This window comes from Myxine glutinosa, chromosome 5, assembly GCF_964187855.1.
Source record: "Myxine glutinosa chromosome 5, kmMyxGlut1.1, whole genome shotgun sequence".
NCBI lineage: Eukaryota > Metazoa > Chordata > Myxini > Myxiniformes > Myxinidae > Myxine > Myxine glutinosa.
In genome coordinates, this window is record NC_136265.1 from 44,764,997 (window position 1) to 44,790,068 (window position 25,072).

Sequence of the window (25,072 nt, forward strand, 5' to 3'; positions counted from 1 at the left end):
AGAGTGAGGAGGCTGCAGACTGCCGATCTGAGGGATGAGGAATGGAGCGGCAGATAGTGGAGTCATCAGCAAAGAGATAGAGAGGATTTTCAAGAGAGTCGGAGAGATCATTGATGAAGACCAGAAAAAGCACAGGGCCCAGAACACTGCCTTGGGGAACTCCAGCCAGAACAGGAAGGGGCGATGAGAGAAATCCATTCAGGGCCACACGTTGACTACGACCAAAGAGGAAGTCCGCAAGCCAAGTGTGGAGATTTCCATGGATACCATAGGACGAGAGTTTGGTGAGCAGAGCGGGGTGCCAGACCCAGCAATAATATTACCTGAACTAAAAATCCTACAAGTATATAATAACAAAGGCGGAAGTGACGAATCCGTAACTTTGATGATGCAAAGGTGAACTGAATTGATTTTGGGGTCAAGAGATTAAAGGTCAGAGTCTCTAATAGGTTTTTGTTACCCTGATAACGTAAGAACGGCTGAAGGGAACATAAGTGAAATTTGGTACATGTATGTATAATGATGTAAAGATTAACTGATTTAATTTTGGGGTCAAGAGGTCAAAGGTCAGACTCATAGGTTTCCATTACCACGATAACCTAATGGCTGAAGGGAACTAAGTGAGATTTGGTACAAGTATGTATGTATTATGATGCAGAGATGAACTGATTTAATTTTGGGGTCAAGAAGTCAAAAGTCAGAGTCTAATAGGTTTCCGTTACCACAAAAACTTAACGGCTGAAGGGAACTAAGTGAAATTTTCTCCAAGTATGTATAATGTCGCAATTATGAACTGATTAGATTATAGGGTCAAAAGGTCAGGGGTCATGTTTGGTAAAAATTCTGTTACTGCGCTAACTTGTGAACCAGTGATAGGATTTTGACCAAAGTTGGTACAAGTATATATTATGATGCAAAGATGAACTGATTAGATTTCAGCATCAAAGGTCAGAGGTCATGTCAGTTAAAATGTGATACTTGAGAAAAGCTGAAGGGATTTAAATCAAACTTGATAAAAGTATGTATAATGATGTAATAATGTGGGTGGAGGTAATACCGGTGTACCTCGCGACGTCGAAGAGTGCAGTTTTAGTTTTAACTTTTGTGGTGCTTTGCTTTCACTGAAAAGTACAAGTCTTGTTGAGGAATGCCATTTGTTTATGTTGAAGATAATTTTGAGCTTGTGCGGGACCCGGCTTGCCCATTGCCTGCCACCCTGTCGGGGTCATCAACTCCATCAAGCTGAACAAAGGTAGCGACTCACTTTGATTGGAGAATGCACTTCCTGATTCCATGGCTTTGCACCATCCTGAAGGACCTCGTCTCTAGCTATCCCTTTGACATCGCCCTCTTTCATTCGCTACGCTTCCTCCACGTTCCCATATTAATTCGTTCAGTCGCTTCTACTTTTGTGGATGCCCAGATTGGTACGTTGACCGTCGATCTCGAGATGAATGTTTGAAATGGTCTCGTATGGAGGTCGTGAGACGTGGTTGTAAAATGATCATTTATTGCTTTTCTTTTTGGATGCAAAGTTTTACAAACTCGTTCAGCATACACAATCTGATGCCTTTGCGCTGCATGCAACAATACTAACAAATAGTATTCACCCTTAAAATTACTTTATATATCAGCTACAAGCCATGCACTCTAACAATCTTGAGATTAAATTAAATAATCAATATGTAAGACAAAATAGTTATTAATTACTGATAGACAGACGCCCCTCCTGAATTTTGCAAGGAAAATGCGCCACGTGATCTGGAATTCGAGAAATTATTTCAATCGGAGTTTGGAACGTTATTGGAATGTATAAACGAAACTGATTGATACGTGAAATAGTTCTGTGGGACTCCTATAAGCTTTATGACATTGAATGATGGATAACATACTCTTAACGATTAAGCCTATATGGAAACCAACGGCGATCTACGATGATGTCGACATGGGAATCCCCAACGACAAAACAAGATGCACCAGGCAGATGGCCTCTTCGAGGAAAAATGGCGGATCGGCCTGTAATGGAGGCGCTTGCTTTCCCGCCAACAATAGTTCACGCTTGGTATCAAAACCCGAGACGCAGGTTTGGTTATGTGTTGAGGAAGGATGAAAGTGACTGGTTGAGAAGAGTGATGGAAATGAATGTAGAAGGAAGTCGAGGACGGGGAAGACCGAGAAAGACTTGGCTCAAGATGGTGGAAGAAGAAATGCGGGCAAGGGGGTTAACAAGGGGAGATGCAGAAAATAGGGCAAAATGGAGAAGATTGTCATGGGGACCACAAGGCTAACCCCCGCTCTAGCAGGGAAAATGGCCTAAAAATGCATGTTGTAACAGGGATGCGTTTCGGGCGGCTGAGAAGCAATCCTGGATACGGCAATGGAACCCACGGCTGAGGACGACTCCATGAGCCTTTACCCGCTCGACGACCAAGCAGCTCGCACTACCCACAAATGAGGGAGGAAGGCAAGTCGCTAAAGCTTGCAAGATGATCCGACTTTATACTCACGCACAATGACTATGTGTGTCATTTTTATTATGGACGAGTACATTTTGATTGATCAACTTTGAGAATACCGTTTAGTCTTTGTACCTGTTGATGAGCAATGAAAATGCAAGAATTGGGGATTTTTGACAATTAAATTGACTGGAATTGTGGGGTTGGAAAGGGGGGGGGGGGGGGGGGAGTGGTACCAACCAATCACTGCCCCCTCTTACCCAGCCTCCCACACAACATCATTGTTGACTTCTGGACTCCACGGAAGACTTTGTTCCTGATCAATGAAAGTAAAACTGGCAACAGCAAAGGTACCATAGATAGAATGCTGGGATTCTGGTCGACATGAATACCAACGAGGAGAGAGGCGTTCCCTCCGGTATTGTTCAATGACACATATCGGGTATCTGTAAAGCCAATCGGTGACCCTGAAATGTGGAATACCTGTATCGAGAACGCAAGAGCCGAGGCCATGGAGAAGACGTCTAACCAATGGAACCAGCATTGCCGTTTGCTTTCAAGTGCACCGACCTTAACACGGCACAGGCCTCGTTTGAAGACATGACCCACATCATGTTTGGCACGTCTGATATTGGCGAGTTTTAAAGTGCTCCGAACAGTTGTGAACCCCTTAACGCAGCGTAACCGTTTCCGAAGACTGCTCTTCGGACCGAACCATTTTTCACGTGCACAGAGGCTTTTGGCCGTCAAGGATTTCTTGACCGCAATTGCGTTGGCGAGGACTGTTTTGCACCGTGATAAACTCGAGTGAACGCAAGTTGACAAAAAGGTTGCCGTGCCAATTACACATTTAAAAACTGTCACCGATCTTTTAAGGAGGCGTGCAAGACTGGCTGCGATCGCGTGGAACCCGGCGACGCAAACGAGGAAAGCCGCGTTCTCCTTAGGGCAAGGCAGGTGTCTCTTAAAGAGGTTCGCAGATGCAACGGCACGAGCTGAAACTTGTCTGGGAAGGCCAAAGTAGCCCTGAAGAATATTGCTCAATGAACTGAAATATTTCCATAACAAGTGGAAGCATCTTTGGAGTTTGTCTAACAGCACATTGCAGTTTCTCTTTAGGCAACTCGGGTTAAGCCATTCCGTGCGAACCTTGCCCTTAAGAAGTGCGAGTACCGTTGGTGAAAGAGTGGTAAGACCAGCCAACAGGCCGTAAAGTGATCCGATTGTCACCATCACCGAGAAGGTTACGGCCAGTGCTATAGCCAATGTCAAGAAGAGCAAGAAGCTGCCCCAGCAATAAGTGGGTGGGGAAGGTTGCGGCGGATCTTTGGGACAAGGAAGTGAAGGTAATGGAGCAGCCTAGGGTGGAGATGGGCGGCAAAGAGAAACACTTCTTTCATTCATTAGGGAAATCGATTACGTAAAATCTAGAGTTGCATTTAAATTTTTGGGGGTGGTGGGTCCTAAGTGATAGCAGAGGTGGTGACCCGTTTGCCAAATTCTAAAATTGATTTGGAGCAGCCCCATTTCTGGCCTATTCCGAGCACAGCGACCACTCTTTTCTCATCACAGTTAAGATGTATAGCAGTTACTTGGGTTCGAGGCTTTACTAGGTTCCTGGGTACTGTGATGTCATTTAATGCAGGAAAGAGATGAATCCAAAACATTCAACTGCTCCTGCACCCAAAAAAAATTTGTACATGCCACTCCAGCTTTTTGCAGATTATTTGGTGCCGCTTTGATGGGACAATGGATGGACCCAAAGTAACTAATAAAGCGTTTAAGTTCGCTGCAAGATGAAGACATTTATAGCTGATGACAAAAAAGATTAAGTTTATCTTTTATTTTTCTTCTGACCTGTAGTTCTGAAATGCTGACACGACACCAGGCTGACTGGATGAACTCCATCGCAGTTGGAACATCGGTGGGCTGGTCGGCTGCCTCTCTCGGACCAGGCCCTGCAGCCAGAGACTCGGCACGAGCCCAAAATGGCTCGAGTTTCTTCAAAAAGGATGCTGCGTTGTCCACATGGGATGCCTCGGCCAAATCTGTGGCTTCTGCGACGGCTGCCGTATAGGCCTCGGCCCTTGCCCGGAGCCGGGCTTCCGCTTCGTTGTAGCCGGTGGCGAGCCGTCCGCGGGCCTCCGTAAGATATGAAAGGACAGCCAAATGTTTGTCAGCCATGGCCATGCTCAAAGCCTGAGGAATAAATGAGAAGTAAGCGTGGTGATCTCCATTTGTTGTGATCAAAATGCCTTGGTGTGATTACTTGAGCTGAAGTATCTGTTTTAAATGGGTATCATTTGCTTGCGCAGTGTCCACATGGGATGCCTCGGCTAAATCGATGGATTCTGTAACGGCTGCCGTGTAGGCCTCCGATCTTACCTGAAAGAACTCCTCGACACGCTGGGCATCCTGTGCCAAGGCCTCCTCTGACGAGCGGCGCTCGGTCCTGAGATCATCCATTGCTTCCGGCCATGAGGGTCCAGCCACCGCGAGCAACTTGAGTGTCGCTTGCTCCAGCCGCTCTCTCTCCCCACAGACCGCTTCCTGTAACCAGAATAGTCGTCAAAGGTCATTGAGTTTGCTGAGTTTTTGACAACAACATAATTCTTCCTAAACTTCCTCGGGTGTCCAGAAGCTGGGATTGCAGTTGGAACTGCGTTCAGGTAATGCTGCGTTCAGTCATTTTCGAGGCCACGGTGCTTGGTGTACCAGAAATGTCTTCAGCACTCGGTCACCACTCTACCCATCGACCGTCTACTGAATAATGCACTTTTGTTATAAAACACGGTTTATGTAATCCCGTTTAGCATGCACCTGTGGGGCTTTCACATTGTGTCGGAGATGCACCCCCACAGTCACGCACTGCGCGCACACCAGACGCCGATCCCGCTCGCACCACAAGTTCAGAGGTTCACTGGGGTGCTCGGTACAGGCCAAATCACCGGCGGCGGTTCCGTCACGTCCAAGCTCTCGAGCAGATAGGTGGCCCTCTGGTGGGTAAGGAAGGTAACAGCAAAGCCGAATGTGCTGAGAGATTAGAATTTAGATTTTAGATGGTTCAATTTCAGATTTGAGAAGAACTTAAACGCTATTTCCAAAGCCAGTACTCATTAGGACAAAAGGGCACTTTGGGTCATTGTGTTGGAATAGCATTCACTTTGCAGACAAAGTCTTATGTCTTAGATATTGGTATTTTATTACCCCGCACATGCGGAGCAAAAAGCGCGGTTGGAAATCATTCCAAACAGGAAACTTACTGTTTTTAAGGATGGCATGAAGGACACAAACAGGCACGTATAGCTAATGTAACGTGTTAAATAAGGTGGTGTAAAAGACGCTGCATCATCGGCGGTAAACTTCCGGAATTTTTTTCTACAACTTTTAAAATCTTAATTCAAACTGAATTGCTGTATTTACTTGAACACTGGTGAACACAAGTCACCTTTTTATCACTTTCAACCCCATTCCGTTTAGCGGTACTTGGACAAAACGTTACGGCATTTTACGTCATCACGACCAATAAAATTTGCAGCTCCAAGACCCCACCCATGTCCTTGTTTTTTTTAAGATTGTGCAGGGTGAGGTGTTCTCCGAACTATCTAGTATGAGCGCAACTCGGACAAAAGGTTTCATTTAAAATAGTTTATTGCAACTTCTGGTATGGAGGGAGAAGCTTTACCACCCCCATCTTTTACCCCTTCCTCAAGTCCTTCCTTCTGTCTTTGCTGTTATGATTTGGAAATTGGAATCGGTTGAATTTTTATGTCTCCGCCGACGAAGTCACCGGAGGCATTACGTTTTCAGGTTGTCCATCCGGCTGTCTGTCCGTCTGTCCGTGATAGGTTTTCATTACCACAATAACCCGATAAAGGCTGAATGGATCTTACTCAAACTTGGTGCACGTACGTATAATGAGGTAAAGATGAAATGATTAGATTTTGGGGTCGAAAGGTCAAATGTCAGTCGTCCCGTCAGGTAAAAATTCTGTTACCGAGCTAACTTGTGAACTAGTCATGGGATTTTCACCAAACTTGGTATAATTATATATTATGATGCAAATACGAACTGATTATATTTTGGCATCAAAGGTGAGGAGTGAGGTGATTTTGTGATTTTCATGAGGTCATGTCATGTAAAAATGTGATACTTCATTCATACAGCTAAATCTATTCATACAGCTGAATAGATTTAAAGCAAACTTGGTGCAAGTATGTATAATGACGTAGTAATGTAGGCGGAGGCATAATCGGTCGACGTTGTGACGTCAAAGAGTGTTGTTATAGTTCGAAATAATTTAAATAATCAATTCTAAACTTTTTTTGAGACAGGTAGGAGCAATAATCACCGCCATTTTTATGGACTGGAAGGGAGCTGCGGAACTTGTCAATGATGGCCAGGAGTGCGAAATTGACAGGGAGGGTGGTAGTGGCGATCGGCGGCGGTGCAGGTGGAAGGTGAGTGGCGTGGCGGCAGGTTGGGCAGCGGAAGGGGAGACGCAGAGGCCTCCAGAGTGGAAAATCTGCAAGGGAGGCCTATGCACAGTAAACACGTTTGGGTCAGTCTGGTGTACAAATAGGTATCAATACCTGTTTGCTAATTAATCAGCATGCTAATTAGATCGATACCCCGAGAAGAAGACAAACTTCCAATGGAATAATGTGGTATTTGTGTCACGTGTTGAAAGGCAGGCAAATAGGTTTCCAACAAACACACCTGAATGAGTTTTTCAAGGCAACCGCAACAAAAGGTGTGCGAGCAAGGGAGCACACGAGGATCCTCAAATATCCCGAAGCACACGGGACATGTCAGGTCCTCTTCCAACCAGGAGAGCTTGGGATATGGGGCAGTGGAGTTCATACCCTGTCAATACACCATACATGTGGCAAAACTAAATGTTTATGCACGTTTACCTTTCGAAGCTCGTCTTTTGTACTCGGGGTGGTAAACACCCTGGGTTTGATACCCCGATTGAGGTGAATCAGAGATTTATTTAAATGATGAAGAAGAACTACCTTTGGAGGCCATGTTTCCCTGCAGGGCAGGGGTTGGCACTTTTTTGGGCACCATGGTCCCCTTTTTGAAGCAATGTTTTATGGCCGGATGCCCTTCCTGCCACCAACCCTGTTGGTCGCATGGCCGGATGCCCTTCCTGCCATCAACCCTGTTGGTCGCCTCTTGCAACACGCAGGGAATTACCAGTGAACTGGTACTCAATTTGCCGACCTCAGAAGGATGACAGGCTGAGTCAGCCTCCCTGGTGTTAATTCAGCAATTGACCGGGATTGCGAACCCAGGATCCTAGGTATCCCAAGCCGGCACCCTAACCGCTAAGCCAACACCAGGCTTTCACATCTTTAAATAATCTTAAATTTAAATCACATCTTTAAATGTGAGTAAATAAATAACTATTGTAATTAAAACAGAGCTGTTTTTAATGTGATTTTTAAATTTATTGTAAAAAGAGCATTTCACATTTTTAAAATCACCCTTTCCATTGCATAACGAACAAATACTTTACCTTGTATAAAGTGTCTTTAGTGTTTGTTTCTGAGAATTTTGTATTTTTATCGCTTTCTTTCTTTCTTCTCTCCCTCCCTTCTCACTGTCTTTTGAGGGTGGGGGTAAAACTTTTGGGGGGGGGGGGGGGGGCACTTACTCCCCCATTTCTGTCATGCTTACCTCAATGTTTGATTTGTTTGTCCGATGTATGAGCGTAAATAAAAACCGGAGGAGTCCATGGCACACCATCGCAAATCCCAAGCTTATCGCCTAAAGCAAAATTGACAGATGGCAAAAACTTCCACCAGCAATGAATGACTCAGTATATCCAATTCTGAGTTTAAAAAAAAATAAAATGGGGGAGGGGGAGAGGGGAGGGAGGGGGGTGAGAGATGCCCGATGTGGAGGAATGGCAACAAAAAAAATCTTCCGTTTTTGACCGTTGTGATCAAGTCCCCACCCCCTGGGACATGAGCTGGAGGTGAATTCCAAAAAATTGTTACATATTTCATGCATCCCCCAATGTTGATTGCATATACAAAGTTTCACTAAAAATGTTTTACAATTTGCCCATAATTGCATTTTCTGGTATTTGACTGGGGTGGCGGCAAAAATGATACTGCTGTCGCACCTTCTTTCCACTTGGTGATCGTTTCGGAGATAGCGTGGTGGACGGACAGACAGAAGGAGGCGATTACAATATCCTCCAGTTTTTTTAAGCATGGGGATAAAAATTAGGAACTTTGACAGAGGAGGACGTCACTTGGCCCATCCTGTTTGTGCTGCACCAACAGATACATGTCCGACCAATATCCCTGCACCTCCCTCTCTAATGCTTTCAGGTACCTATAATTCCAATTCAAACATGTCCAGCATCATCATTAACATATCTTATTTCTCATAGAGAGTACTTGACAATGAGCCATGTTTCAACTTTTTCTATTGAGTGGTTTTGGATATAATTTTTTTCCAAGATGGCGTCCGTACCACGCCCTCTGTCTATGTGTCTGTCCTTCATGTCTCACCCATGAAGGCAAAGTCACTTCTCCTTCAGCTGATCTTCAGAGTTCGGTTAACTACATGGTAATCATAGAATACTTACCCTGCGCAGTCGACTTGGTGGGAGTCAACTCTTCTTTTTTTTCTTTGATCCAATATGGCTGCCAGACCACGTGAACGATGACATCATAAATGTATATTCTCAAATATAATTGTTGCGTAGATCACGCTCAAGAAATTTCAAACCAAGCCTTGTCCCTGTCGAATTATGACGTCATAATAAGTCATCATTGACATCACCTATTCCCCATGCGTAGTTCTTTACAATGAGCCATGTTTAGATTTTTCCCACGTAGCGGTTTCGGAGATATAGAGGTGCACCGTTTTTTCTAAGATGGCGCCTGTACCACGTGACCTATGACGTCATAATTATTAACATATTATACAGGAAGATGCGCTCCTATGGTGAAAATTTCGTGTCCATCAGACCAACAGTAGCAGAGAAAAATTTTTTCATACTGATCGAATCAAGCGTTGTACTCGTCGAATTACGATGTAATAACGAAGCCACCGATGACATCATCATTAACATATCTTATTTCTCATAGAGTACTTGACAATGAGCCATGTTTCAACTTTTTCTATTGAGTGGTTTTTGAGATAAAAAAAATTCCAAGATGGCGTCCGTACCACGTGCCCTATAGGGGAGTGACCTTTGTGAGTCGGTAGAATAGTGGGTGAGAGTTGGGTGGGCAGGAGGGGGTGGGGGAGCAGGTAAAAATAAACAAAACACCAATTACCCCAGAGAAAAGTAAGTGTTCAACAGCTCTTCATGTTGTGTTAGCATCCATACTTCCCGAGTTGTTATTGGATCATGGAGTGACACGAGTACAGCACATTGCTGTTGCTGAGGTTTTCAATTTCACACCTTCATGTTGATAAAGAACTTGGCACCATCATGAAGGCGACTGCTGCCATTACCCTCATTCATTAACCACGATTGGAAATATAATATTGTTATATGGAAAGGGGGACAAGGCATAGTTACATTGTGGTGAGTGTGTGACATGGTCGGTGTGTTTTGAGGATGGCTCCTCCCAGAAGGAATGGTGTGAAGAAGAAGCACGGAGGACGAGTTCAAAAGAAGGAGCTTGTGTGAAAAGACTCTGGACAAACACAGATCTGAAGAAGAAGTGCAGGGAGTATTGGGTGAAGATCGGCCAAAGGGAAGTCTTCGCCTGCATTATCCCAGTGTTGTTTGTGAAAGTGCGATCTGTGGTGCCGAAGTGTGGGTTCGAATTTATTTAATTCTTATTTGTTTCACTGTACATAAGTTTACATGTCTCTCCTCCCTCTTCGTGGCTGTTGAGGCCATGAATCGAATTTACGAGCTGCAGACACCAAATATTAATCAAAGAACTCAACAGTTTAAAACCCACATGAAGCCTTCTTTTGGCCTGTCCTCCTTCCTCTCTTTCCTTTCTCCTACCCATCCCCACCCGTTACTCCTCCCCACCCCCTACTCCTCCCCATCCCCTACTCCTCCCCACCCCCTACTCCTCCCCACCCCCTACTCCTCCCCATCCCCTACTCCTCCACATCCCCTACTCCTCCCCATCCCCTACTCCTCCCCATCCCCTACTCCTCCCCATCCCCTACTCCTCCCCACCCCCTACTCCTCCCCACCCCCTACTCCTCCCCATCCCCTACTCCTCCCCACCTCCTACTCCTCCCCATCCCCTACTCCTCCCCACCTCCTACTCCTCCCCACCCCCTACTCCTCCCCACCCCCTACTCCTCCCCATCCCCTACTCCTCCCCACCCCCTACTCCTCCACATCCCCTACTCCTCCCCACCTCCTACTCCTCCCCATCCCCTACTCCTCCCCACCTCCTACTCCTCCCCATCCCCTACTCCTCCCCACCTCCTACTCCTCCCCACCTCCTACTCCTCCCCACCCCCCTACTCCCCCCCACCCCCTACTCCTCCCCACCTCCTACTCCTCCCCACCTCCTACTCCTCCCCACCTCCTACTCCTCCCCACCCCCCTACTCCCCCCCACCCCCTACTCCTCCCCACCTCCTACTCCTCCCCACCTCCTACTCCTCCCCACCTCCTACTCCTCCCCATCCCCTACTCCTCCCCACCTCCTACCCCCCCCCCCCCTCTCTCGCCTCACCCACTTCCCACGCTCCCACCTTTCTTCCCCGACTTGGAATTTGTACAGCTTGTTCATCGCAAATAAGTGATCATGGGAAATAAAAATGTCATACAAATTATGTTTTAATACAAACAGAACAAAATTAAGCTGGAGAGTGAGAGGTAATGAAAAGGCAAAGTACCAAATTGGACAAAACACAATCAGAAAATACTACAGGTAACAAACTGGGGACATGAGAATGGGGATTTGATATTTAAGGAAAATTTGTCCTTCAAGATACATCCAAACATTTTACACCTTCTTGTGCTGCTGCAGCTGTCATTTCATAGATGCATTTTATCCACACACCCACTAAGTCCATACACGTGCCCCCAATTCACTCTTCACCCACCCAACTCCCTCCACCAATCCATCTACCCAAGTCCCACCCATCCACCCCCCTCCCAATTTCCTCCATCCACCCCCCCGCCCCCACTTTCAATTCCTCCATCCACTCCCATCCCCAATTCCCTATAGCACGCACTCTCTATCCATCACCCCCAAATCCAATTCCCTCCATCCACTCCTCCTCCTTCCACCCACCCCCAGATCCCTCCCCTCACCCATCTCCACCAATTTCTTAATCCAATCCCCCCCCCCCCCCCATCTCCCCTTCACCAACACCCTCCAATTCCCACCACCCCCCTTCACTCCATCCATCGTACCCCAACACCCGAAATAATTTTCCCCTCTTCCACCCCCCTCCTTCCCCATCCTCGCTCTCGCCTCCTGCTCCCCCATTCCTCCCTCTGTCGATATTTGACAAATCACATTCTGCAATCAAATAACGATTCATTTTGAATGCAAGAAGCAGATGATCAGCGTCACGAAGCTCGATGCTCAAGCACAAATGTAACCACGTGGCGATCACGAGCGTGGTACTCGTTACACGAAGGAACGAAAGGCTGTAATCGTAACCCGTTCCTCTAGCTTTGTGCGTGTGGGTGATGCGCTCATGGTCACCAGACGAGGTCTGCCCCTCGGGAACACGACCGCAAGGACCGTGGTGGAGTAACGTCCGTGACGTCACAATGGACACATCACCGGTCCGCCCCGTCTCGTGTATCGGCACAAACAATAGCGTCCTGGGCCCGATGATCCCCTTTGTTCTTCCTGTTTGGCAAAACATTCCGTCTTGGCGAAGAGTCCGTCCGCGTCTCTCGCTCCGTTTGCCAATGGACATTCGTCATAATGCCGGGATTGTTTTTCCCTGTTATTGAACTCCGGCGTTTGGGAACGTTTCTCTTCCATTCGATTTCTGCAATCGAAGAAGTTGTAACCGTCGTTTTTAAGATGCAGCGAACGAGCATAACGACACCTGATAATATACAATACAACAATACTTAGTACAACGACCTAAGATGGGAAATTTAGGAAGATGGTACTCGTCTATTTTTCTTCTTTTTAAAGAAGTCTTTCCGTGACGCACGTTTTCATGGAAGACGAACCAACAAAGACCGTAGTTCCCGGTAACGCTTTGTTTTTAAGTCTTACCTGCGTCCGTGTCAGAGTCATCGTTCACACGTGCGCACGTCCCCCCTTCTCTCTGTTTATACCTTCCTTCTACCGCCCGGAGCAGAGAATGTCCCCGCCTGTCGCAGCCAACAACTGCAGCTGCTTCTCCATCCCTTTGTTTTCCAAACACTTTTATCTCCTCCTACTACCATCCCTTCCCCACCACCCTCACCCCAACCCACTTCGATCCTTTCTATCTACCTGATCCCAATCCTACAACACCTTATGAAAGCATAACTAGCCCTTAACCTGTCGTACCAGTTATTCCTTCTTTCAACCTCTATTTTAATCAATTCTACCCATCACTCACATCCCAACCTAAAATTGCTCTTCCTCTTCTTTAAATGATAAACATATGGGCAATACCCCTGGTGCTCACCTGGTAGAATAAACAGTATACTGCACCGACTAAAGGTATTTTAAACCAATTTCAATGGTTTCTAGAAGACAGGGCAGCACGTAGAATCATACGAACATAATCATAACACTTTAAACAAAAAAAGAAAGAAATGCCGTGAACAAACATTGGTACATCACGGGTGACGAAGGTTGTGGTGAAGTTTCAAAGAAGAAAGCAAATATCTATTTTTCAGGGGTCCAAGACCCACTTTGGCCTCCCTAGACCCCAAAAGGGGCAGATTTTTTTAAATGCCGTGAACAAGCTTTGGTACATCATGGGTGGTGAAAGTTGTGGTCAAGCTTCATCGAAATTGTGTGTGTACTTTCAGAGAAGGCAAATATCTATTTTGGGGGGGAGGTGGGGGGGGGGGGGGGTCAAACCTGGATGCACTTTGACCCCAGTAAACCCCCTTAGACCCCGATTTTTTTTAATGCCGTGAACAAACTTTAGTCACAACACAACAAATATCATTTGTGCCAAATTTGTTCACAATCCCATCAGCGGTTTCGGAGAAGTGTTTACAGACGGACGGACAACGCTCATCGCATAAGCTCCCCTGAACTTCGTTCCAGGTGAGCTAAAAAAAATCGTCACTACAACACACGATCCTTTAAAATCCTCATCTCATCCACCTCTAGACATTATTTATCACACCTTTCCTCCCTTCCCAAACCTTACAAAACTCCTTTAAACACCAACTCCTTACATCATTGCAACATCCTCATTCTGCCCTGTATGCGGGGCTTGTTAATGGGACTAACATGAGCTAATGTATAACAAACAGACTCACACATTGCTCTATGTAAAATAGCTTTTTAATACCTGACTATCATACAAACTAGAGGACACATGACAAAACAACATGACATCTCCAGGTAAGGGGTAACAGTGTGGCTTCTTAGCATCTCGAAAAGAAAACAAGGAACGGAAGTAATTTGTACAAAAAGCACTTGGTAATCGGAGTTCGTGGAAGTCAGGTTGAGACGACCGGCGAAGCAGACTCCTCTAGTTCAACGTGGCGGCTCTTCTGTCAAAGCCGCCGTGAAGTTCTTCTCCAGTGTGGGACCATCTACAGGGTCCAGGAAGGAGAGGGATGGCAAAGGCTGGGAAAAGAGATTGGCAATCGATATCTTCAAGAAAAAGTGGTTTATCTTTAGTATTTCTCCGAACTCGTTGCTTGTAAATCCTATACCCGCGGACAATGTCGCCCAATTGTTCACACAACTGGGATTGCGAATCAGATGTACCTGCACTTAAGATTTACCTACTCACATTGGACATTCTTAGGGAAACCTACGCAATCAAATGAATTCTTTGTTTCACCATCTCAACTCACATCCCAACATATTTCAAGCTCCATTCTGAGCGCAAGCTACTCCGAACAAAATAACACAAGATGCCACAAAACATTCGATTCTTATCATGAATATTCCTGAAGGATTGCTGTTCCATGAAGCAAATGGAATTACCTAGAACGTCCCCCAAACAAATCAAGGCTGCGATCATAATCTAACCTGCGCAGGCATTCCAATGGTCGTGGTCACCTGTGCACGCATTCAAATTTGGTTCCAGGAACCCGATTCTGAAACCACATCTCATCACCGGTTACTAGATGAGTAACAAAGTTGGCTGCATGATCGCTGAAAAGATAGTGGAGGAGCTTGTGACCTTGTATGTGACGAGCGGGCATTTCTCGGCCCACCTTCGGTGAGCAAAGTGCTTCTTTTTTTTTTTGTATACAAGATCGAGGCTCGTGAAAGAGCTAACATTAATCACACAAAAAGTCAAACCGACACATAAAACACAAAATAAGGGGAGCGGTAGACAAGATGGGGAGAGGGCACAAACACAACATTTGAGAGCTGGGACATCGGGAGATCTGTGGGAGGGAGAGGGCTTGGGGGGAGGTGGGAGAGGTATAAAACATATGGACACTGCAAGGACTTCCAGGAAAGAAGTTGGAATTTCGAAAAAGTGAATACAACAAACAATAACAGGCATTTTAAGGCCATTTTCCCTGCAAGAGCGGGGGTTGGCCTTGCGGTCCCCATGACAATGTTCTCCATTTTGCCCTATTTTCTGCATCTCCCCCTGTTAACCCCCTTGCCCGCATTTCTTCTTCCACCATCTTCAGCCAAGTCTTTCTCGGTCTTCCCCGTCCTCTACTTCCTTCTACATTCATTTCCATCACTCTTCTCAACCAGTCACTTTCATCCTTCCTCAACACATGACCAAACCATCTCAACCTGTTCCTCTTCACAGCATCAATCACAGACTCTATTCCCATCATCTTTCGCAATTCATCATTTGTCTTCCTCTCTCTCAACGATACTCCGCACATCCACCGAACCATTCGCATTTCCACACTTTCCAGCCTTCGTTGCTGCTCTACGTTCATTACCCATGTCTCGCTCCCATAAATCATAACACTTCTCACACATGCAGCATACACCTTTCCCTTCACTTGTTGTGGGAAAGACTGTTGTGGGACTTGTGGGAAAGACTGATAAACAATCAAGAACAGTGGTGAATTTGTCAAAAGGATAAGAGATGTTAGAATCCTAGAAGATGAGACAATGGTACCTTTTGATGTGATTTCACTTCACCAATATCCCCGTCGATCTGACGTTGAGTGTCACACATGATCGTTTGAAACATTGCAACGATTTTAAAATGGCTCGTCAGAACAGCCAACTAACACCTGAGGATGTTACCGGCCTGCTGGAGATGTCTAAATAGCACGACCTTCATCTACGATGGTATCCACTGTCGACAAATATTTGGCACAGCCATGGGTCCACCGGTCTCTGCTGTGGTGACTAACTTCGTGATGGAGGAACTTGAACAAAAGATATTTGAGTCCAACGAGAATTGGCTCCCACAATACTAGAAAAGGTACGTGGATGACACTTTCACCAATGTGCATAAAGACCTGGTAGACCACCTACTTAGGCAACTTGTCCAGATATTCCCCAGCATTCGTTTTACAATTGAAATGGGAAAATAAAGCAAATTGGCCTTTTTGGATGTGGAGGTACACCGTAAACCTGATGGCTACCTATATACATCGGTCTACAGGAAACTAAACCACACCGACAGCTTAATGGATTTTCATTCCTGCAACCCAACCTCCCACAAATTCAGTGTCGCACGGACATTGGCAGCTCGGGCATGGACTGTGTCATCTTACAAAGACGATACAATTAAATAAATCAGATTAGTTAGAGGAGTCTGGCTCAGAAATGGGTACAACAAAGGGATACTTCCTAACCTGAAAGAACCAAAACAGACAGAACGGAAGGAGTCAGACACGCTTGGGCACCGTGTACTGCCGTACTACCCGGGCATTTCTGAAAGGATTGGCAAGATAGTACGCAGCGTACGGATTGGTGTGGCCTACAAGCCTCTATGCATCATCCGCATTGTCATTTCAAAACTGAAGAACACAATATCAACTGGTGATAAATCCGTAGTCGTTTACCAATCATCATACAAAAACTGGGACCAATTCTACATTGGTGAAACTGGAAGAAATTTGAAACAAAGGCTAGATGAACATGATGGAGCAGTTAGGATGGGAAAGGTGACACAGTCAGCCATAGCATGTCATTGCCTGCAATCTGGCCACAAATTTGACAAATTTGATGGGGCCCGTGTCCTAGACGCGACGTCCAACAAACAACAGATTGATACCGGAAGCATGGCATGTGAAGAGCCGAGGTGCTGGTCTAACTGGGGAGACTGTGGACATATCCACACAATACACACCTATCTTACTATAATTCACAAAATGTCCGTCCGTCTGTCTGTTCGAAGGTACCGTAAAAACTGCTGAACCGATCGCAAAGATATTTTGGGTGGATAATCCTGGGATCTCCAGGAGTAAAATAGGCTATTTAGTTTTCCCAATTTCAGCTTTCGTCTCCAGAATTCTCAGGTTTGGACTCACGCATAACATTCGCGTTCGCATGACGTTCATTGTTCTCATTGTGACGATGTTGTTTTCCCGGGTGCCGCACAAACGGCTGCACCGATCGCTGCACGGACTCGATCAGACTCGGTGACCTCGGACAAAGACCTTTCATAAGGACACGGGTTGAATCCCTGCTTGGGAGAATTCTAACCCATTTCAACTGAAGGAAACACGTATCGGGAGTACATACGACATAGCGATTGTGAACACGATTATCGATCACGATTCACGATCACGATAATCACGATCATAGTGTATCGATCAGTGTGGGAAATTTGGTGAATTATAGTAAGATTGTTTAGATTTTGATGATTTGCGTGTGATATGATTTAACGGATGTTGATTTGAATCATTTAAAATAAAAAAAGCCTTCAATTTCTGATATTTTACCTTTTCATTTGGGCCTCCCAATTGAAGCCCCGCCCGCAGGGCGGCGGGTACCGTTGTGGGCGTTGAATCCCTGCTTGAGAGAATTCCAGCCCATTCGCCGCCATCACGTCACGACCGTCTATCCAACTTACAATCCCACGAGATATGCGGAAAGGACGACCCAAAACCAATATAAACATCATTCGTATATATACATCATTAAAAGTAAATAATGACCTCGGGAAAAGTTCAAAGACATTTTATCTCTACATGAGAGAATTCCACATAGCTATTTGGGCAGTGTATACGCTAACAGATCGCTGTCTCCATTGATCTTGCCAAGGCCGTAACACATATCGGCTCAAAATCCTTTTAACTGTTGATTTCGTAGTTTTTACAATGAAGGAAACATTAACAATGTTGTTAAAAGTTTATTTTGTGATTAATTGGAGTTATGTTGTTTGGAATGAAAAAAGAGATATCGAGTTCAAGTGAATGATGACATGCCGTGATGGTTTCTACTTTCTGAACGTGAACTTCACGGATCGCCATATTCAGATTCGCCACGGACCCACGATCGATGTTTCTATAAGTGAACGAGCCCGTTTGTTTGCGAACGGGTACCTTTTTCATGAAAGTCCTTCACAAACTTGCTGTCCATGTCTGACGTGCGACTGAAGGTGCTACAGGAATGTGGAATTTATTGGTTTCATGCTTTAGCATTCGCCGTATCTGCATTGCCTGTTTGCCTCTGGCCTCCCACCCGTGCATAGCATCCACACACACGGCACACAGACGTAACATCCATACACGTGATTGTGTGGATGTGTGGAATGTGGGACATTTGGTGAATTGTGTGGATGCACACATGTTTGTAAGATACTGTTTGTAAGAATGTTGTGTTTGTAAGATACTGTTTAGATTTTGATGATTTGCTTGTGATATGATTTAACGGATGTTTATATGAATCGTTTAAAATTTAAAAGCCTTCAATTACTGGTATTTTACCTTTTCATTTGGGCCTCACAATTGAAGCCTCGCCCGTGGGGCGGGTACCGTTGCTAGTTATACAAATGGCAAAAACTGGATGGTACAAACAGCTGGATGAGGTGAGCAACAAACAAAAACTAGAGGTTCCAGGGAACCTGAACTCAACTGGTCTATATCAATATGGTTAGAATATGCATAATAGAACCACAAACTATATAGTTTATATGTGCTAGGAGGTACAGTACGTTTTGCCTTTGCCTCTTGGAAGGCGAATACAACTGAAGGCAATCCCAGTTCCTTCCACCAAGCTCGGAACAAGTGTGTGTCTACTGTCTACCCTCAGGAGTGCCAGGAAGCACTATCTCTCCACACTCAAGACTGAACTCTCAAACCTGTCTCCTTCCTCCAAATCCTGGTGGCATCTGGTCAAATCCGTTTTTGGTGTTTGTTCCCTCTCCATCCCCTCCCTTACCTCAAATGGCTACACAGTTGACACCGCACGTGACAAAGCCGAATGCCTCAAAATCTTGTGTCCCAAACCCATCTCTCTCTGTTCCCACCTTACCCAGTCGAACCCAACTGCTCCTGGACTCTGTGTCCTTCTCTCCTGACAAGGTGGAGAAGTTCCTGTCAAACCTCAACTCTGATTCTGCAACTGGACCAGACGGCATCAGCCCACGGGTCCTAAAATCCTGCTCTTCCGCTCTATCTCACCCTCTCTTTTGCTCAAGGTCATCTGCCAGCATCTTGGAAATCAGCAAACATTACCGCTTTACACAAAAAACGTGCTAAAACAGATCCTTGCAACTACAGACCAATCAGCCTGCTCCCAATTATCAGCAAAGTCATGGAATCCATCATTGCTTCGGATATCAAATCCTTCCTCTTCTCCAATGGCTTGATCTCCGATCATCAATTTGGATTCAGACCAGGTCATTCTACTCTGGACATGCTGCTTCTGCTGTCTCAACAATGGATGGAGGTCCTCAATGCCAAACAGGAAATCAGAGCTGTCGCCCTTGACATATCACGTGCCTTCGATACGGTCTGGCACCCAGCTCTGCTCACCAAACTCTCCTCCTATGGTATCCATGGAAATCTCCACGCATGGTTTGCGGACTTCCTCTCTGGCCGTAGTCAACGTGTGGCTCTGAATGGATTTCTCTCATCTCCCCTTCCTGTTCAGGCTGGAGTTCCCCAAGGCAGTGTTCTGGGCCCTGTGCTTTTCCTGGTCTTTATCAATGATCTCTCTGACTCTCTGGAAAATCCTCTCTATCTCTTTGCTGATGACTCCACTCTCTGCCGCTCCATTCCTCTTCCCTCAGATCGGCAGTCTGCAGCCTCCTCACTCTTTGAAGACCTGGACAAAATCACAGACTGGGCAAACAAGTGGAACATGTCTTTCAATCCTGACAAATCTCACACTCTTACTCTGTCTCTCCGAAAAGACCGACTGGACAACCTTTCCATCTACTTTCTCAACAATCCTCTCCAAGAAGTTCTGTCGCTCAAGCTTTTGGGTCTCACTATCTGCCATGATCTTTCCTGGGGAAACCACATTTCCAAGCTGGCCTCCAAAGCCAGTCGCCGACTGGGCATCCTCCGTCGTGTGAAGTCCTTCCTTGGCACACTTGAGCTCCTCACCACATACAAGGCTTTCATCCGCAGCTCAATGGAATACTGTTCTCCCCTATGGGCCAGTGCTCCTGCCTCACACCTAGCTCGGCTTCACGCTATTGAAACCAAAGCTTTCAGAATCATTGGAATCTCCCACGATGAAGCCATCTCCGAGGGCCTTTCACTCACTCACTGCAGGCAGGTAGGTGGTCTTTCTGTCTTCTACCGACTCCTCTCCGACCTTGCTCCCCCAGCTCTATCTGTGCTCTGTCCCCCAAATATTCCTACAGGTCGCACAAGATCTGCCAACAGCCCTCTGATGGTTAAACTGCCGAAATCTAGGCTCTCTGCTCACCTTCACTCTTTCATTCCTCTTTTCTCCCGCCTCTGGAACAAACTCCCACACTCCCTTCAATCCCACTCCCCCCTCCAGGTCTTTAAAACAGCTGTTCACCACCATCTCTTATCTTCCCCCATCCATAACCTTGATCTTTTCTACCCCCACTAATTCACCCCAGATCCACTTTTTTTGAAATTCCAACTTCTTTCCTGGAAGTCCTTGCAGTGTCCATATGTTTTATACCTCTCCCACCCCCACCCCATGCCCCCCCAAAGCCCTCTTCCTCCCACAGATCTCTCGATGTCCCAGCTCTCAAATGTTGTGTTTGTGTCCTTCCCCCTCTCTCCCCATCTTGTCTACTGCTCCCCTTATTATATGTTTTATGTGTCGGTTTGTCTTTCTTTGTGATTAATGTTAGCTCTTTCACGAGCCTCAATCTTGTATACAAAAAACAACCAAAAAAAAAACTAACGTTGAAGGTATCTCATATTTAAACAGGAAACTAGAAAAAATTTAGTTTTAAGTGCGGCATGAAAAGTAAAACTACAATTACTTTTCTCAGATTTCAGACTTGAATTTATTATATGTGTTGAGGTTTGTTACATACTGTCTACACACCAAGTTTCAGCCTTCTAGCTACAGTAGGAAGTACCAGATTGACAAAAATTGATTTTTCAATATGGCCGCCCTGCCACGACCATTTTTGGGCGTGCAACGCCCAAATGCAATCCCAAACTAGTTTATGTCTTAAAGATGCTGCATAAAAAGTTTCATCAAATCTGATCAATATTTGTGACTTTTAGAGCGTAGACGTCGAATTGTTTACAGACGACAGACAGACAGACGGACGACGGACACTGGGTGTCGACAAAAACTCAGCTGGACATAGTCCAGTTGAGTAAAAAAAAAAAAAAAAAAAAAAAAAAATAATAATAATAAAACAAGCGCCACACACGCATGCTCACGCACATTCAATACCAGACCACGTGAGTAATAACGAAAAGAAAAAAAAATGAGCAGAGCAACCCATCAATCATCAATGCTTGACGTTTGCAAAATTTAAAAAAAACTCCAACATCTAACATCGAGCGCTGTCACGTTACCAGAAACGGCCAATGGTCAATAAAATCCGGTACGTGCCAGGGCTCATGGTCTATTGGCTTGAGGAAGCCTGCTGTGAAGTGGGTGAAACATAGCCTGAGACCGGGTCTGCTCGTTTGATTGCTCAAAAATTTGTGGAGTAGATCTAGTTTTTACTTTCTGGTTGGAAAGGCCTTCTTTCTTAAGAAATATATATATTTTCACACCAGAAAGCCCACAGAATCTTGTTTCTCACAGTCTGAGAGTCCTTTAGGTGCTTTTTTGCAAACTCCAAACGGGCTTTCATGTGTCTTTCACTGAGGAGAGGCTTCCGCCTAGCCACTCTGCCATAAAGCCCAGATTGGTGGAGTGTTGCAGTGATGGTTGTCCTTGTGGAAGTTTCTCCCATCTCCACACAGGATCTCTGGAGCTCAGCCAGAGTGACCATCGGGTTCTTGATCACCTCTCTTACCAAGGCCCTTCTCCCCCGTTTGCTCAGCTTGGCCTGGCGGCCAGCTCTAGGAAGAGTCCTGGTTGTTCCAAACTTCTTCCCTTTAAGAATTATGGAGGCCACTGTGCTCTTGGGAACCTTCAATGCAGCAGAATTTTTTTTGTAGGTTCCCCAGATCTGTGCCTCGACACAATCCTGTCTCTGAGCTCTGCAGGCAGTTCCTTCGACCTCATGGCTTGGTTTTTGCTCTGATATGCATTGTCAGCTGTGAGACCTTATATAGACAGGTGTGTGCCTTTCCAAATCATGTCCAATCAATTGAATTTACCACAGGTGGACTCCAATCAAGGTGTACAAACATCTCAAAGATGATCAAGAGAAATGGGAGGCACCTGAGCTAAATTTAAAGTGTCATAGCAAAGGGTATGAATACTTATGTAAATGTGATATTTCAGTTTATTATTTTTAATAAACTTGCAAAACTTTCTAAAATCCTGTTTTCTCTTTGTCATTATGGGGTATTGAGTGTAGATTGATGAGGGAAAAAATGAATTTAAACGATTTCAGCATAAGGCTGCAACATAACAAAATGTGAAAAAAGTGAAGGGGTCTGAATACTTTCTGAATACAACAACAACAACAGGCATTTTAAGGCCATTTTCCGAGCAAGAGCGGGGGTTAGCCAATGCACTGAATCTGAATGCACTGCATATATATATAAATAATATATATATCATAGCCAAAGATCCAAAGGAAGACAAAGCAGATTGAAAGAAAGGTTAGCCAAGTCCTTTACATGTCACCACATTCACAAAATGAGATGATCATTGTCCTGGGCATACATGTCATCCAGCTCAGGATTATTAAAGAAGTCCAACAAAGCAAATATTTTGCAATCATGGCGAACAAAGTGACAAGCCATAACTCCGAACAGATGCCGCTCATCTTGCGGTCCATGGACGCGGAAAAGACCAGAAGGGAGGAATTTATCGAGTTCATAGATTTGAAGGTGATAATCGGAACTGGACGTAGTTTGCTGGGTGGGTGTATATCTCCAGTACTCGAGCGCTCCGGGCCCCCAGACACAGCGTTGTGCGTGTTTTTCTCTATTTTTACCTTTAGCCTCGTCAATCTATTGGGCGTTGCTTCCAAAGATTCATTGTTCTCTGCTATTCCTGACATGCTAAGGCAGAGGGAAATGTTTTTGGGTTCTTCCGATACTTCCCCGCTGCACCTGGGCCCAGAGCGGCTCGTGAGTGGTGTGTGTTCCACATTAAATCAGGGGGGAGGGTGCTTGTGGTCATCATCCATAGAATACCAGAGTTCAGCGAATTCGGTTTGAGCGAAAACGATTGTGATTGGAGGATACGTGATCACATGAATTCAAAGCACCATCTTTTTACTCATCTTCGATCTCGTCATCATCGTTTTTCATTCTGTAGTCAGTTTTGGGGTAGTAAAGGATGCCTGCCGTGCTGTTCAGCATGAGGCAGTTCCAATCAATCAGACAAGGAAGGAAGATGTATCTTTATCCTCGCTATCCAGAAAAGAGGAAAATATGTCAAGGCAGGGCAGAGGTTTGGTACCATTGGACCTCCAGCCTTATAAAGGGAAGAGGAGGAGAAGAAAAAGAAGAAGAGGAATGAGTCATGTACTTGCCAGGGAAAATATTTAAAGATCTGGAAACGGCACAATTTTGCATGTTCGTAACGTTCACGGGTCGAGGTATGTTGGCGCAGCGGCAATGTCAAGTTAGCGTATTGGTTTTCAGCCCAGGGGCGAATAAGAGAACAGTCCTCTCGGGCGATAAACATGCACTGCTGTGCGCATTGCCTGAATCTTGTCATTGTCCATTCCAGCAATTTACCAAATGTACGGACTCCTCTTGATGTGCTGGAACATGTGTGCTTGGTTTTTCAAACAGCCCTGAGAAAGAGGGGTTACTTAAATGCATCATCAATGAGCACGTCACCGACACCTCTTCATGAAAGCCGTTGCTGGACTTGTGCAAAACAAGGTGGGTTGAACAGCACTCAGATTTCCACCATTTCTGCCAGGTCTATGTTTACCTGGTAGCTGTTATGGAGGTCATTGCCCACAGATTACACCAGGATGACTATGATAAACTGTTCACCCAAAGTCAATAGGACCTGGATTCCAAAGTAAAAGCATGCGGAATGATAAAGGCCTTGACAAGTTTCGACTTCATCTTCAATGTGCTTACAATCGATACATGTCCAGCCTTTCACATTTCTATGGCGTAGCGGTGATGCTGCAGCAGAATCAATGACGTTGTCAGAAGCAAAAGCGCCATATGGCACGATGCAAACCAATGCGGAAACCAAAATCGACAAGATATCCAGGCCAGCACTACGGTTGGCCCAGAAGTGTTAGGTGTCGAGCAATCCCTGCCAATAATTGCTGGACAGTCGCATAGATCCAACACACCTGCTGACACTTCCAGGGAGTATTATCTGAGGAATCTGGCCATTCCACTGATCGACCACACCATCGTCAAACTTGCTGGAAGGTTCTCGGGCTTTATCCACAACAGCCAGCAAAATGTTGCACACCATTCCCTCAGTGATGTGTGACTCCACGATCACAATACAGGATTTGGAGGCATGATGTAGTTGTACACCAAATACTTGCAATCACCTGAATTATTTCAGAGTGAGCTGTTGAGATGGAGGGTTATTGTGGAGCAAAAGTATCTGGAGTCGAGAAATGAAAAAATCAGATTCCAGATATGGTTGACGAGGCCCTCAGGATATGCGATGACTTGATTGTCTCTTTTCAAACATCTTTACCCAACTGAAGATATTTGCTAGCATTCCTGCAACATGTTCAGAATGTGAGATCAATGCCAGACTACCATGACGGAACAGTGTTTGACGGCATCTAGGGCTGCTGGACGTTCATTACGACATGCATCAAATGCAGCTGTGGGAGATTTTGAGCTGAAAGATTGGTCTAGGCTACCCTAATTGGATCAAGTGCTCCAGTGACATCCAGGCAAGTATTATGAGAGAGGGGCGGACTGATCTGAAGACTGAACACTTCAACAAAACAAAAAAACAACTTTCATTTATTCATTATCACCTCCACCACCAAAGGTGGACGGAGGTTATGTTCTCACCCTCATGCACCATTTGCATGTGTTTGTGCACCAAACAT

General features: G+C 45.4%; 2 protein-coding genes across 9 annotated transcripts in view; both read right to left on the minus strand.

Annotated features, from left to right (window-relative positions):
- Nucleotides 1-1,493: 1,493 nt before the first annotated feature.
- On the minus strand, nt 1,494-12,797 carry LOC137427581 (uncharacterized). 2 transcript variants are annotated; one of them, XM_068117176.2, is made up of 7 exons: nt 12,655-12,797; nt 7,176-7,322; nt 6,808-6,994; nt 5,277-5,452; nt 4,842-5,006; nt 4,314-4,655; nt 1,494-3,815 (listed from the first exon to the last, which is right to left on the minus strand). In XM_068117176.2, exons 1-7 carry the CDS (start codon nt 12,673-12,675, stop codon nt 2,700-2,702), a joined length of 2,154 nt encoding a protein of 717 aa, XP_067973277.2. In that variant the 5' UTR covers nt 12,676-12,797; the 3' UTR covers nt 1,494-2,699. The 2 variants fall into 2 exon arrangements, with proteins under 2 accessions (XP_067973277.2, XP_067973278.2); XM_068117177.2 differs by having other exon boundaries at nt 7,176-7,292; nt 12,655-12,788.
- Nucleotides 12,798-13,872: 1,075 nt separating this feature from the next.
- Nucleotides 13,873-25,072, minus strand: part of BACC1 (BPTF associated chromatin complex component 1) — a 65,907-nt gene continuing 54,707 nt past the window's right edge. For 4 of the 7 annotated variants that reach the window (XM_068117187.2, XM_068117192.2, XM_068117189.2 and 1 more), the window contains one exon: nt 13,873-14,144. In XM_068117187.2, coding sequence (XP_067973288.2) covers nt 14,081-14,144 — 64 coding nt within the window. In that variant the 3' untranslated portion in view covers nt 13,873-14,080. Of the gene's footprint in view, nt 14,179-25,072 lie in introns of all 7 variants that reach the window. The other 3 variants (XM_068117188.2, XM_078778004.1, XM_068117191.2) reach the window with 2 other exon arrangements.